Below are 15,150 nucleotides of genomic sequence, written 5' to 3' on the forward strand. Positions count from 1 at the left end.
AACGGTGTTGCACCGTTTCCAGCCGGCAGTTCATCCAAGAGCGCTCCCCCCTGTGGAGAATTCCCACCTCTGTCAGCATCGCCTAATCATGACTACTGAGTGCTTGTTCTAGTGCCTGGTCTAGAAGTCGTCGTAGAAAAGACGAACCGTAGGCGGCGTGAAGGCAAATGTCCACCTTGGCCAAACATCACCAAGGAATTTGACAGCATCTCAAATCAAGACTTTCACCGACACAAGCAAATTCTCGAACCCACTCGCGAGTTACCCTGACCGTGTATATGAAGCGCCTTTTTCTCACCCTCTCGATTTTGGTGGCCTCAATTTCACTCATCATCTACAACTCAACCGCCATCAAGTCGTTGCTCGACAAATACTCACCAATCGAAACCTGCATTTCACTTTCAAAGATTCCCCCCACCGAGCAGGAAATACCCACAGAAGACCTTTCAAAACACATGAACAGCATCAAGTCCGCCATGTCCAAGACTCTGCACCATGCCAAGATTACACCACACAAATCCAGCACTAGGGGTCATAGCGACCACGGCTGGCTGAATACTTATCACAGCTTCAGCTTCGCAGATTGTATGACAGACCCCCTACTCACTGTTCCAAGCAACCATGCTAACATATTTAGGGTACGACCCGCGTTTCTCCCACTTCGGCTCGCTCAGGGTCCTGAACGAAGACCGTGTCAAGGCCCAGAGCGGGTTCCCAACCCACCCTCACCGGGACTTTGAGATCTTCAGCTATATCCTGTCCGGGGAGCTCACGCACCGCGACTCGATGCTCCAGAAGGGCGCCGAGGGTGGGCAATCGGACAAGTTTTATCGTATGCACCGTGGCGATGTGCAATTCACTACAGGAGGCACAGGCATCGCGCACTCTGAGCAGAACGAGCACAGGTCAGAGACGGTGCACTTCCTGCAGATCTGGGCCATCCCTTGGAAGCGTGGCCTCATCCCGCGCTACCATACGAAGCACTTCCCCGAGGAGGAGAAGAGGAAGGGTTTCGTCAATATCCTGAGTCCGTTGAAGGCGGGCGAGGATGCGAGCAAAGCTGAGGAGCAGGAGGCCAAGCCTGCCATCGAGGGGACCATCCCGATCCATGCAGACTTTGTGATGAGCGCTGGTATCATTGCCCCTGAGCAGAGGTTCGAGTGGAAGGTTGGTGCAAACGTCACACAGGCGACCAAGCGCAAGGTCTATATCCATCTACCGATGACAAAGGGTGGTAAAGCCAAGATCAGACTGGATGGCCGGGATGATGCAGTTTTGGAGGAGGGCGATGGCGCTTTTGTTGATTCCGTGAATGCGGGTGATAAGCTCGTAGTTGAGAGCCTGGGGAGTGCTGAAGCGGAGGTCGTGCTGCTGGACACTGCTTAAGATTGAATTCATGTAGCCAGCGGGGCAAAGATATATCATATTCCATGTCAAGGGTTTAAGTCACCAGGAAGAATAGCGGAGACCGAGGGGTTTGCTGAGTGAGTAAGAGGCAACAGTCCAAACGAGAACAAGATAGCGGATATTATCTTTGACTCCATATTCACTTGTTAGTCAATTCGTGACTGGTCTTCACATCGATTCGGATTCTGCTGAAGCTGACGTAAGCTCTCATGAGGTGAAGTGTCTTCCAATGCATCGTGCTTGGGCAATATTCTTTAGTGAACTTGACTCTGGGTCTAATTTCGTTTGGTTGATGGACATGGGTAGTAAAATATTTACTTTTGTTGTGAAGTACTCACACAGAGCCAGTCCGCAACCCACATTGAGGAGCTGTGTACCACATATAAAACAGCATCTCTCATCTGTCCCAAGGACCCAACTCTTCCCTCAGGTCACACATCTTTTGATTTTATCAAACATTTGCTGAACACAACATCCCAGCGATTCTCTCTACACCTAATCTGTACACCATTCCGATCGAGCAACGTGCCCAGGTCTCGACCAATTTTCTTTACTGCAACCCGAAGCTTAGAAGGCCTGAAATATTTGGAAGGGTAGGCATCTGCAGACTCGATGCATGTTCAATAAATGGATGCTGACAATTCGTAGAGTTCCACGTTGTCATCAACACGGCACCTCACCTGCATTATCCACGGAGCTACTCAAAACAACTCCACCCCTCGCAATGGCTGATACACGGCCTTCCCGAGTGGACCAGTGCTTTACAGAGGGCAAACCCAAAGTCACAGTGACATACGAAGTACTCCAAAAGACCGTTTACACGCATCGACGTTGTGATGAAGGCAAAGACTGCCCGGCTTGCAATGATACATACCACCCCGAAGAGCTGCAGCTCCGACCGGACTACTCCTATCGCCGTCATCTGACCGACGGGGAAGCTGAGGATATCTCCACCCAATATGTCTCCCAAATACAAGGAGACAGGAGATACATCTCCGGAAGACTCAAACGCCATGCCGACATCGTCATTTCCCGCTGGACCAAGAATGGAACATATGGGAGCCAACAGAAGCGCGAGGACCTGCTGAGCAAAGTTGCAGCAGAGCTTGCGAAGACGCCAGAGGACATCATTGGCTTCAACTACAGCCAAAAGGAAGTGACCGTCCCAAATCGATCCCTACAGTGCAGACGAATGCTTATGCTGCCTTGGCTGAATGTCGAGGTGCTCAAGACGACACCTGATGCCCTGCTGGCGCTGTTCCACTGCCGGAGCGCTTATGGTCCAAGCGAGTGGGCAGCCTTCGACGGCGAACAGTTCAAGGGGCACTGGTGTTGGGGCTTTTTCGACTGCGACCACTCCTGCAAGACAATTGTCTTGTATGGCGAGGAGGAGTACGGAAGCCTGGTTGACTGGGACGCCGGACAGATCCACAGAGGCGATACCGTGGGCTTCCCATTCGGAATCCTAGTCTTGGAAGCACAGGCGTACCTCATGGGAGTTCTTCGAAAGGCTTTGGACACTATCCTCCAAGGCATCGATGACTCCCATCCAATTCGAACGGTCAAGTGGCAACAAGCCACGGCGACAGGGACCTTCAGGCGAACGAACGACATTGAGCCTTGGTCATCATTCACATGGGGGGCTTTCTGTGCTCCACCCAAGTTCGACATGGCATACTGGGCGTCTCTGGCCCAGTCAAGACGTGAGAAGGCCGAGGACCATCTGCGAGCACTCCAATGCGACCCGGCGTACATGCGAAGATCGATTCGCGTGGTAGCCGACTCAGCCCAATGGAGTCAGATCTCAGCTAAGACCAAGGGCATGTGGTTTACGGGGAAAATTTGTGAGGCCATGGAATCCTATTATCTATGGCGCTTCATGGAGGGCGAGTGTCAACATGTCGATGAAGTATGTCGTCGCCACGGAGTCTCTGTTTGCACCCCAGGAAGACCTTTGCCACAAGAAGTCGATCAGGCTCTAGGTGAGTTTGACAATTGGGTAGCGAGGGAAGTTATCTGTCGAGCTCGAGCGCTGTTTGAAAACCTCTCAATGTCTCCGGCTTTCTCGCAGCACTACAGTGCGGAGCCTGTAGGCAGCAGCACCTTCTCTTTTTCACGCCTTACCGACAGCGACTGCATGGCCGCTTTGCGCGAGGACCCACTCGACTGGTATCTAGGCCGGATTGTTGAAACTTCAGGCACGAGCAGACTATTTGACGAGTCGAGGCTCTTTTTCTTCCTGGAAGAGTACTTGTCTGCCTGTAAAGTGGGTGAGAGACGCAGGGTGGACGAGCTGATGGTTGGTGCTATTGATGATCTTGCAGCGGTTCAGGAGATTGCAAACGGCACCCGTCTTCGGCGGCCTGTGACACTGACCACCTCGGAGAAGGCAATGCATCGCGGCTTAGGCACACGAGCACACAGACGGACTCGAATACAGCCGAAGACGGACCATATGTTCAACCGCGTCTGCACAGAAACTGGGCCACACCTCCTCAAAGTCTTCCAGCAGTCCAAACCGCCACAGGGGCTAAAGGGCCAGGCATGGATTAAACAACAGAAAGAGCTCCGCTCTTCACTGAGCACCTTCTGGGACTCCGTCAGAGAGCTCAACAAGGATGACTACAGTAGAACCGACTTGTCGGCCGAGGAAGCCGAGGAATTGCTCAAGGCCATCTCTGCCGACCTGTGCCCTGAGCACCAAAAGGCCGTAAAGGACGAGGAAGATGCGGTATATGCAAGCATGAAGAAGCCCAGAGAAATGTTGACAGCAGCAACAACGGTCTTCATTGGCGAGGGACACAACCGGCAGACGCGCAAATACGACCTTGGTCACGTCAAGAACAAAAAGAACAAAAAGAAGACGCGACCAGATGAGCCCGCAGACGTCCGAGCTGAGGAGCCACCATGCGATCTGGGCAAGCTCTCGTTGGAAGGGGAAGCCCCAGGCGCGCCCATCGTGGTGCCCAGAAAGGTCTTTGAAGACTTCGTCTGCAAGGTCTTCCCGGCTGAGAAGAATGAAGGCAAGCAAGGGGTTGACTGGCAGACATTTGTGCGCGGCATGGCCGCCGTCGGCTGCTCGGTGACCAACAGCGGTGGTGGCGGCTCCGAGGTTCTCTTCTCCCATGAGTTGTTCGGCAAGATCACGTTTCACAAGCCGCACCCCGAGCCCAGGGTGGACACCATCAAGCTGCATGCCTGGGCTCAGAGGCTTCAGAGAAGATTTGGGTGGAGCCGGGAGCAGTTTGTTGTTGCGAGTGTGCAGCCCAGTCAGGCTACGGAAGGCTCCAAGGACAAGAGTGAACTTGAGAAGATGAATGAGTCCAAAGCCTCGTGAAGGGTGCCACGAGGGAGGGCGGAGAATGCGCGAGACTTGAAGTTTCGAAGAGTAGGAAGGAGGCCATTCTCTTAGGGACAGAGTAGGCAAGAAGCCAAGTGTGTAGTCAAGATTGCATATATTTATGTTCGTCAAGAATCCGCAACCGCCGTGTGCATCAGGCAGTGACCAGCCCCAACCACTGATAGGTGACCTTCAATATCGTAGGGGAAGTGAGACTGATTGATCAATTTTCCGCAGCAGTGTCAGTAGACCGTAGAAGCTGCGGTGTATTTATATGCACGGCTTTGCACAGCTCTGTGCTGCTGGCATGCTGCTTGCCGGTGGAGGCAAACAACAGTCCACATGAGTCAATCCTTCTTCGCCTGGCACGCAAGCGCACCAAAAGACAATGAAAGACAATCATCAGTCAAGAATCAAACGGGTCCAAAAATTCCCTAGCCGGCCTAGGCCAACTAGGAGTGGTCATGTTATAGTTTTCAACTAGCAAAAACGTGTTCTCAGGCGTACCTTCACTGAATCACGTAAAGCCCGTGCACCAGGATGAAGAGAAAGGGAAGAGGAGGGTGCAGCACAGCTGCGACACAGGGTGGCAGGTTTATATAATTTGCTGGCGGGGAGTTCTGCCGAAGAGTCTGCCAGACCCCCACCGCCTTCTGCTTTTGGAGCAGACAACTGGTGAGTCAGCGTACGCCCACCCAGCTTCTACAGTACGCCCACCCAGCTTCCAGCGTTGGCCCACCCAGTACAAGGAAATTGGCTGCATATGCTATAAAATATTAATACTGCGGGGTTATTAATAAAGCATAGCTATAGCTATCTCAAAGGGGTCCCATAGCTATCCCAAAGGGGTCCCATAGCTACCCCTTTATTTGCAACTTAAAAGTTACTTCTACCCTCTGCCGCCCTTTGCACCCTCTAAGCGCTCTACGGCCCTCTGGGCGCTCTGCAGCCCTCTAGGCGCTCTGCAGCCCTCTAGGCGCTCTGCGCCCTCTAAGCGCTCTATGGCCCTCTAAGCGCTCTGCAGCCCTCTAGGCGCTCTGGGGGCTCTGGGCGCTCTGGTGCCCTCTGGGCGCTCTGGTGCCCTCTGGGGGCTCTGGGGGCTCTGGGGGCTCTGGGGGCTCTGGGGGCTCTGGGGCGCTCTGGGGGCTCTGGGGGCTCTAGGGGCTCTAGGGCCCTCTAGGCTTTTTAGGCTTATATTTTTAAAGTATTGCTTAAATTGGAAAATAGCTACCCTGGCTTATTGGAAACCCCGCAGTACTTGCATTTTAATGCGGATGCAGCTAATTCTCCTTGTACTGGGTGGGCCAACGCTGAAAGCTGGGTGGGCGTACTGTAGAAGCTGGGTGGGCGTACGCTGACTCACAACTGGTGGGTCCGCCGGCTGCCTGCTAATTTTGGGAACGCGTCTTCTCAACCGCGACCCCATTTGAGTGATTTCGGTCAACCGTGAGTCGCCTGTAGACTTCGACTCGGTGCATTATGGTGTATCAATAGCTAATATAGTCTCTTGTTTCAGACGCAAGTCTGTCTCAGCCAGATCCTCCTGTTCAAATACCACCTCCCATTCCGAAGCATACAACCACGGTGGCACGACGCTTACCAAATCAGCTGTGCTGCCTAACAAAAAATGACCTACTCACCCGCGCTCATCGCTCCGGCTTCAATGTGTTGCCACTTCTACTTTTCTTCAAGTATTTCATCCCTTCCACAGACGTTGACATCGATATGGGGCCGCACAGAGATTCCGCCCTCTCTGACAAGTCCACTCACCAACTACCTAGATATCTAGGCTCAGTACCAGCGGGGCTTTGACGTCCGTCGAGAGGCTCCATGCCGGGCTGATAGAACTCAGTCCCTAGGGTCTTGCACTGATTGACTACAGTACCCCTTCTGGCCCTAGTTCAGCCAGCCCTTCGGACCTCCCCAAGTCCCCTTCACCATTGACTTGTAATAGACCCAAGGGAAAAAGTCCTTCTTGAGATGATAGAAAGCCCGACGAGGGGTTGCTTGGTCAATTCCAAGCCATGCAAAAGTCTCCTTGGGCTGTCCGCCATACTTGAATTCGGCGAGGAGCACCTTGCCATATTCCGTCAACAACGGGCACGAGGTGTACCCATCGTACACAGCATCGGGCTGCTTGCTCTCCAGGGCCTGCAACAGGTTGCGGACCAGCACTGGCGACTGCGAAGTGATCGCTGCCGCCGTCTTGGAGGTCGGCAGGCTGGAAGCGTCGCCGGCTGCCCACACGTTGGCGTATTTCTTGTGTCGTGTGGTGCCATCATCGACGTCCACATATCCCGCTTCGTTCGCAAGCCGGCTCTCCGCAACGAACGCGTGGGGGCCCATCTTGGGCACAACATGCAGCAGATCGAAATGCCTCCTCACCTGCTCCTTGGTGTCGACGCGGCTGAACGTCGCCGTATTGCCGTCAATGGAGGCGAGATCGTGCTGGAAAAGGCCTTCGACGCCCCTCTCTTTTCGGAGTTCTTCCAACTTCGCGGCGTATTTCGGGACTCCGAACATCGTAGGGAGCCCGTTGGCAAAAGTGACCTGGATTGCTGAGTCGGGAGTGTTCCCTGGCTTGTACAAACCCGCACGCGTCCACTTGTCTAATGCCAGCCACATGACCTTCTGTGGAGCTCCAGCACACTTGATGACGCCTGCTGGCTGGGTAAAGATGGCATTTCCCTTCTGAAGTTTGCTGATAGTCTCATGCGCTTTGTCACAAGTCTCATAGCTGTAAATGGTTGACACAGGTGCATCTCGGTCAGCAAGGGCCTCAGGTAATCCCTTGATACTGTTCAAGTTGACGGTGATGCCCGGTGCAACAACCAGGTGGTCGTAGTTGATGATGTCAGTGTTGCTGAGTCGTATTGAGTTGTCCTCAGGGCTGAACGCGCCCACTCCTTGGTTGTAGAGCTTGATCTTAGGGTCGATCAAGCTGCTCAAGGGCCGCTGCAGCTCTTGTTTCGTCTTCAGCCCTCCGCCGACGAGAGTCCAGCCAGGCTGGTAGTGATGCAATTCTGCTGGGTCGACAATGGCAATATCATCAGCAGCGAATTTTCCCGACCGTAATAGCTGGTGGCTGATGTTTAGACCAGCAGAGCCGCCACCAACTACCACAACCTTGTGGTTTCGAGCAACAGGGTTGACTGGCGACACTGATGCTAGATTTCGTTGAGTCGAAGCAATTGGCCTGGCGGCCATAAAACCCCGGGATGCGCGAGGCACAGAGGAACGAATGGAAAGCATCGTGGCGTGGAAATTGTGCCTAAATGAATTGTAGTGGGAAATACAGAGAGAGAAGGAGAGATCAAAAAGGTAAAAAAGATCAGGACCGCCGAAAGTCAGTGATATGCAAAGACGCTGGGGAGCACGTAGTCAATGGTACATGTCAGAAATGGAGCATCAAATATGAGCCGAGACTCATGTAAGTCCCCACTGTGACATTGCCTAGCTGCCACCGTGGGCCGACAGCCGCGCTTCGCTCGGTATCCGGCTGGCCGACCTCAGCGAAATCGCCCCATTGATGCTCGCCATCTGAGCCAAAATATCGACAGGGGCGATGATGTGATCGAGGCCATGATGGTCTAAGTTCTTGGGTGCCGTATTAGAATATTTAAATATCTAGCAAACGCCTTCTCCTGACTCTAGACATGCTCGCGCCTCCCTCCCCAAACTTTACTCTTTCCCTCAAGCTCACCAACAACGTCGAAGCCCAGTGAAATCTGTGGTTTCCCGGTTCCATGTGTGAACCTGCAGAGGGATGAGGTCGTCTACCCGTTCGTGCCTCTCCTCTTCTAGTCTGTCATAGGCTCGGGACGGTCGGACGGATAAGACGTCGGTTCGACTGCCTTCGCCACAAGTCGCCGTCCTCACCGGCCTGGAACCTGTGGCAGTGTGATCGCGGAAAGAATCGGGCCAGCAGTGACGAGATCTGCCTCGACAACGTCATGGCCTGTAGAACAAGGAGGGTTGGTTGCTCAAGAAAGAGCAGCGATACTTGCGACGCTTGAGTCAGACGGCTGAGACGGCTGTCGGGATTCTGACAGCCTTGGGTTATGCCGTTGAGCAAGTTTGGACTTTCAAAGGTCGCCGAGTGGGCCAGGAGATCGCCGACTGGACCGGCGACACTAAAGGCCAGTCGGAGTGAGATCCTGACGACGTCTGAGCATATCTGAAGTCTGGATATATCATCCAGTCGAGAAAGACAGCGTGAAGTTGCAGTCGGGATTCGAGTAATTTCATGCGTCTTCGATCTAACTCAGCGCAAAAACTATTTATACCCAAAGAAAATCCGCGATGCCGTCTCTTCGTTGTCCCAGCTGCAGCAGCGGCAGCAGCATATTCTCTATGTATTCGTCTCGTGCAAGACCAGCAATACTCTCTAGCTGTGCTTCCGCCTCCTTTACTAGTCAAAATCGGCTTGCGCATCTACCTACAGTAAGCACAGCGTCAAGAATAATCTCTTGCCAGCCAACTGGATCGTCAAATCAACATCGGCTGTTCCAAACAGGAAAGGCATTGAGCGCGATCTGTGTTCAACCTCCAGGGAATTTGCAAACTCAGCCAGTCCGAGCATGTTTCGCTACTGCAACGACCATGACCAACCAGCCAATTATTCATGACGTTTTCGAGAGCAAGACGGGCACTTGGCAGTACGTGGTTGCGGATCCAGCGACCTCGAGTGCGGCCATCATCGATCCAGTTCTTGACTTCGAGCCGTCCAACCAGGCCTTGACCACTGGGAGTGCAGACACCCTGCTCTCATTAGTCAGGGAGAAAGGCTACAAGGTGGACCTCATCCTCGAGACACACGCGCACGCCGACCATCTGACCGCAGGCTCCTATCTTCAAAGCCGCCTGTCCCAGATGCAAGGCTACAAGCCGCCCATCGGCATCGGCAAGCGTATTGGCAGGATCCAAGATCTGTTCAGCAAAAAGTATGGTGTTCCAGCGGATGAGCTTGAGGGTGTGTTCGAGCGTCTCTTTGACGACGACGAGACGTTCGAGATCGGGACCTTGAAAGCCAAGGCCATTCACCTGCCCGGTCACACTCCGGACCACCTAGGCTATATGATTGGAGGTCAGTGCGCCATGGTAACCTTTTAATCAGAGAAAAGTGCTGACGTGTTTACCAGATAATGTCTTCTGTGGTGACTCTCTCTTCCATGCAGACATAGGCACCGCTCGGTGTGACTTCCCCGGTGGTGACGCAAGTGCCCTATACAAGTCAGGGCGGAAGCTCCTCAGCCTGCCAGACCATGTAAAAGTTTGGACTGGGCACGACTATCCCCCAAAGGGCAGGGAGCCTATGCCCTTTATGACCGTCGTGGAGCATAAGAAGCAGAACAAGCATCTGAGAGAGGGCATAACCGAGCAGGAATTTGTTGCCATGCGGAACCAGCGCGACGGTGCCTTGGGTGCTCCCAGGCTTATTCATCCGTCTTTGCAGATGAATATTCGGTCAGGGCGCCTGCCCAAGCCAACATCGTCAGGTCAGCAAATGTTGCACCTGCCGTTGAATATACAGGAGCACGCCCAGTGGTGAGCGAGCGTATTTTGTGCGTTGTTTGTACAGTCGCTATTGGAAGAGCCGTATCCCGAATGTAATCTATCAAATTTCAGCAAGCACGTGTTTGACCTTTTGCTTCCCTAAGACATGTAAGCCGCCTCTACGGAAACGGTAGCAGGAAACTTGCGAATAGCTCCCGGGTGCTCTGAGTATTTTCCCACAAATAGTACAAGGAACTCACGAATATATATGTATCTGTATGTATTTACTGACGTCATCACACTGTGTTTCCAGTCGGAAAAGAAGTTTATCAAGAAAGGGGATGTCATGTGCACAGCCATCCGTTTAGAAAGTTGTGAGCTAGGTCTTAATTAAACTAGCATTGTGGATCTCCTGCAAATTCTGTGGTACCACTATCCAAACTAAAATTCAAGGAATCGATTACTCTGGGAAAGCTGGCCAAGCAGATACGCAAATACTTCAGAGCTCCCAACACTGAAGCTTCAACCGATGTCAGGCGTGAAACACCCTGTTCTTCGGACACTGGACCTGGGAGACAAATATCCTCTTTCCCAGCTGTCGTCCGTCGATCACGTAAGTCCTAGATGTTGGAAGCTTTAATGCACCTCGCACCGTCGTTTCCTCCGGGTGATGATGGTCCAGTCGAGATTTTGATTGGTGATCCACTAGGGACACCAACCCCATTATCGGGCACCGGAAACCTCCAGATCTCACCACTGTTGTTCTCGGAGCCATACAAGTACCCATCGTCGGACGCATAAACAGCACCCCAGGTGTTTCTGTTCGTGCCGGTCTTGCCAGCTATGTCCCCGAACTTGACAACCGTGGTCCAGGTCTTGGCGGTCCGATCGAATCTCATCAGATATGTTGACGCTCTAGTATCGTCTTCACACCCCACGCCCCACAGATAATTGCCCTTTTTGGGAACGTAAGCCCAGTCAATCACGTATAGCCCCGGTGATGCAGTCCCCTTGGTTACCGTCCGGCCGTAGGTTGCCGAGCCTGGTTTCAAGTCAACCTGAATCCAGTCTACTCCGCCTGCTGCGCCCCAGTATTGTGAGTTCTCATCTACGTCGCCGCAGGTGGAGGTAAAACTGATATTGAGACTTCCCATATTCACGCAATCGCCTGTACCTGAGATTCGAATCAGGTCGAAAGGCGCGGCGTCGAATGTAGCAGCATATAGAAAGTTGTCCCCGACATTGTAGCCCATGGCGTTCATTTTGAGGGTTCGTGTGCCGATTTGCATACCGCTTTTGATGGTGGTGACGATTCCGGTCGTAATGTTGACTCTATATAGGTTCGAGACCTGGACGAGGTAGCCGCTGGGATCACAGTTCAAAGTTTGCAGAGGGGTCGACGAGGATGATCGCGATGAGGAACTACTAGATGAGGAGCTACTCGATGAGGAGCTACTCGATGAAGAGCTACTCGATGAGGAGCTGCTCGATGAGGAGCTGCTGGAACGGGAGGAGCTCGAGCTAGACGAGGTCGAGCTGGACGAGGTCGAGCTGGACGAGGTCGAGCTTGTCGTTGTTCGCCGGATGGTAGTGGAGCTGGAGGAGCTAGATGAGCTCGAACTTGTCGTAATGATTGCGGGAGCGGTACTGGGACTAGAACTTGTAAGGTTGGACGATGTCTGTTGCGCTGTGGAGGATAGAATCAGGCTGGTTCTCGATTGGGCTGATGAAGACAAGCTGGAGGGACTCGATATTGTGGGTCCTTCGGAAGACGTTGACTCGGTGGACGTACTTGTCGGCTGTTCGGACGTGGATTCGGAGCTTGTACTCGTGGGTCTTTCAGTCGATGTGAATACGAAGCTGCTTCCGGTAGGTTCTTCGGAAGACGTTGACTCGGAGCCAGTACTTGTAGCCGCCTCTGAAGAAGATGACTCCGTGGTACTGCTAATACTAGTCGTTAGCGGTTCTGGAGATGTAGGCTCTGAATTCGTGCTTGTTGGCTCTGAAGTCGACGAGGACTCGGAACCGGCGCTTGTAGACTCTTCGGAGGACGTTGACTCGGAGATTGTACTCGTGGGACCTTCGGAGCTAGTATTTGTTGGCTCCTCGAACGAACTGGACTCCAGGCTCGTACTTGTAGGCTCCCCGGACGACGAAGATTCAGAGCTACTTGTTGTCTGTTCAGTACTACTCGCTGAGGAATCACTCCAAAAAGAGTCGATCGAAACAAGACTTCTTGACGAGGACGGACTCGTTGTGGTTATCTCGGCTGTAGACGAAGAGATTGTAGAGCTGGGCAATGTCTGCTCTGCTGTGGAGGATAAAGCTAGGGTGGCGATCGGTTGAGCTGTCGGAGACAAGGTAGGAGGAATCAAGGTTCCTGTCTGGTCAGTACTACTCGATGTGGATGCCGACTCGCTACTATAGACATCACTGCTTGTCGCCATAATTGACTCAGGTGCCGTAATGATGGACGGTGAACTCTGGGCCAACAAGCTCTCATCACTACTTGTTTCCATGGTTGACTCGGACTCTATGCTGGGAGGCAGCGAACTGAGAATGGACGAGGTTAAGCCACCACTCGTCTCGATACTTGACAGAGATTCGGTTTCAGAAAACGATAAATTCAGAGACGAGGTTAAGCCACTACTCATCTCAGTGCTTGACAGAGATTCGGTTTCGGGGGACAAGGAAGTGAGGGATGGGGTTAAACCACCATTCGTCTCACTACTTGACGGAGATTCTGTTTCGGGAGACGTTGAAGTGAGCACGGACGAGCTCACGTCATTGGTACTTGGAAAGAGATCATCGCTTGTGGAGGTGCTCAAGACATCTGGACCCGATGAAGATACAACGCTGCTAGATGAGTCGATGACATCGATTGGCGTGATATAGATTGGCGTGGTCACAGGAGCTGGGATACTTTCGATACCCGGGATCGAAGCTGAGGTTTCCAAGTAGCTGCTCTCAGATGGCACGGAACTAGATTCTTGTGTCGAGCTCAAGGCATGAGGACTTGATGTTGAGTCAGACTCAGCACTACTCTCGGTGGATGACACTAGACCAGAAATTGACGAGTCTTCGGGTGGGCTCAAGTTTGAGGAGGGCGAAGCCGATGATTGGGATCCAAAGCTGCTGGACTCCGTGATTTCTACGTCGTAGGAAGAATATGACGACGAGAGCAGTTCTGAGGGCAGCCCCGAAAGTAGTCCTGAACTAGTTGACTCCACCGGACTCTGAGATGATATTTTCAAAGGGTCGGGCTGTGATACAGAGCTGCTTGCCTCTGTAATTTCTGCACCGGGGGTAAAGTAGAAAGAAGAAGGCAATTTTGAAGTAATTAAGTGCACTGGACTCTGGGATTGCGTTTCCAAGGAATCAGGCTGTGATATGGAGCTGCTCGCCTCTATCCTTTCTGAACTTTTTGTAAAGTATAATGAAGAGGGCAATTTTGAGCGTAGTTCTGAAGTAGTTGACTGCACCGGACTCTGAGATGATGCTTCCAAGGAATCAGGCTGTGAAGTAGAGCTGCTCTTCTCTGCACCTTGGGTAAAGTATGATGATGAGGGCAATTCTGAGGGGAGTTCTAAAATAGTTGACTGCACTGGACTCTGAGATGTTGATGTCAAGGTATCAGGCTGTGAAACAGAGCTGCTCGCCTCTACAACCTGGGAAGAATACAACGACGAGGGCATTTCTGAGTGCAGTTCCAAAGTAGCTGGCTGCACTGGACTCTGGGATGTTGATGCCAAGGGCTCAGGCGCTGATGTGGAGCTACTCGTGGGGTCATCAACTTGTGACTTCTGGGAAGTGCTCGTAGACTGCGAGCTCGTTTCTCCTGTAGCTGAAGTAGCCGGACTCTGTTGCTCTTCGGGCCCAGGGCTCGCTGAGACTGACGAAGTCGGCTCGTCGTCGTGGCTGGTCTTGCTCTGAGCCGTATTTGAAAGGCTATTGGAACTATGAGAGCCAACTGACTCTAGAGAGGACTGTGCGCTATTACCCTCAAGGCTAATTTCGCTCTGAGCCGTGCTGGAAAGGTTGTAGAATAGCTGAGAGCTACTTGATTCTTGAAGACTGGAGGACTGTGCACTGTTACTTTCGAAGGTGGTGCGGCTGTGGGCCGTGCTGGAAAAACTGTAAAAAGGCAGAGAATCAATCGAGTCTAGAGCACTGGAGGGCTGTGCAGTATTATTTTCAAAGAGGGTCTGGCTGTGTGGCTCGCTGGTTGAGGTGGCAGGCAAATCTGAGCTAGTTGAGGCAGGAGTTTCAGAAGTTTGTGCGACCTCTGAGCTCATGGGATTGCTTTCTGACAGAATCGAGGTCTCATCTCCGGATAATGAAGGACCATCAGCAGTGGAAAAGGGCTGGCCCTCAGAATGTGGCTCCGAAGCACCTAGGGTAGACAAAGTTGAGGACTCGTCGTCTATAGTAACCGATGTTGTTGATCTACCGGCAACTAAACTCGTTCCTGCGTCTGAGGGTCCGAAATTACTTAAACTGCTGCCTACATATGTGGGCTGAGACGTTTGATCGCTGCTCGATACCTGGATCGTAGACGAGCCTAATGGGTCTGTGATATCTGTGCTCGGAAGTCGTACAGCGGATGATGGGCTTGTCGGGGAACTAGGAGCCACATTGCTTGTAAGTCCGGGAGGAAAGGTTGCAGTGCTCGTTGAGTCAGTGCCTGGAGTTTGTAGTGGTGTTGCAGTCGCAGCTTCAGTGCCCTGCGATGTTTGTGGTGAACTAGGTAGTTGGGTTAGGCTCTCCGTGGGAACGAACGTCCAGGTCGATATTCTACTCGACGTCTCACTAGCCAGGAATGTCCCACTCGCTGTGAATGGCGAGACCGTCCCCTGAACTGGAGTTGACATCGAGGGTGAAGGGACCAAAACAGGTGTGCTCTCCAG

General features: G+C 52.6%; 6 protein-coding genes across 6 annotated transcripts; 4 read left to right on the forward strand and 2 right to left on the reverse strand.

Moving 5' to 3' along the window:
- Positions 1 to 278: 278 nt before the first annotated feature.
- Positions 279 to 1,386, forward strand: INS49_001883 (uncharacterized protein; the record flags this gene model as incomplete). The annotated part of the gene is made up of 2 exons (XM_043162702.1): positions 279 to 585; positions 638 to 1,386. 2 exons carry the CDS (start codon positions 279 to 281, stop codon positions 1,384 to 1,386), a joined length of 1,056 nt encoding a protein of 351 aa, XP_043031208.1.
- A 745-nt stretch (positions 1,387 to 2,131) lies between these two features.
- Positions 2,132 to 4,744, forward strand: INS49_001884 (uncharacterized protein; the record flags this gene model as incomplete). Its single annotated transcript, XM_043162703.1, has 2 exons — positions 2,132 to 3,316; positions 3,848 to 4,744. 2 exons carry the CDS (start codon positions 2,132 to 2,134, stop codon positions 4,742 to 4,744), a joined length of 2,082 nt encoding a protein of 693 aa, XP_043031209.1.
- Positions 4,745 to 6,643: 1,899 nt separating this feature from the next.
- Positions 6,644 to 7,999, reverse strand: INS49_001885 (uncharacterized protein; the record flags this gene model as incomplete). Its single annotated transcript, XM_043162704.1, has 1 exon — positions 6,644 to 7,999. One exon carries the CDS (start codon positions 7,997 to 7,999, stop codon positions 6,644 to 6,646), a length of 1,356 nt encoding a protein of 451 aa, XP_043031210.1.
- A 1,350-nt stretch (positions 8,000 to 9,349) lies between these two features.
- Positions 9,350 to 10,298, forward strand: INS49_001886 (uncharacterized protein; the record flags this gene model as incomplete). The annotated part of the gene is made up of 2 exons (XM_043162705.1): positions 9,350 to 9,833; positions 9,889 to 10,298. The coding sequence occupies 2 exons, from the start codon at positions 9,350 to 9,352 to the stop codon at positions 10,296 to 10,298; spliced, it is 894 nt and encodes a 297-aa protein (XP_043031211.1).
- A 565-nt stretch (positions 10,299 to 10,863) lies between these two features.
- INS49_001887 (uncharacterized protein) lies at positions 10,864 to 11,505 on the reverse strand (the record flags this gene model as incomplete). Its single annotated transcript, XM_043162706.1, has 1 exon — positions 10,864 to 11,505. One exon carries the CDS (start codon positions 11,503 to 11,505, stop codon positions 10,864 to 10,866), a length of 642 nt encoding a protein of 213 aa, XP_043031212.1.
- Positions 11,506 to 11,566: 61 nt separating this feature from the next.
- Positions 11,567 to 13,138, forward strand: INS49_001888 (uncharacterized protein; the record flags this gene model as incomplete). The annotated part of the gene is made up of 3 exons (XM_043162707.1): positions 11,567 to 11,583; positions 11,635 to 12,544; positions 12,671 to 13,138. 3 exons carry the CDS (start codon positions 11,567 to 11,569, stop codon positions 13,136 to 13,138), a joined length of 1,395 nt encoding a protein of 464 aa, XP_043031213.1.
- Positions 13,139 to 15,150: the final 2,012 nt, after the last annotated feature.

Source organism: Diaporthe citri (assembly GCF_014595645.1).
Source record: "Diaporthe citri strain NFHF-8-4 chromosome Unknown scaffold_1, whole genome shotgun sequence".
NCBI lineage: Eukaryota > Fungi > Ascomycota > Sordariomycetes > Diaporthales > Diaporthaceae > Diaporthe > Diaporthe citri.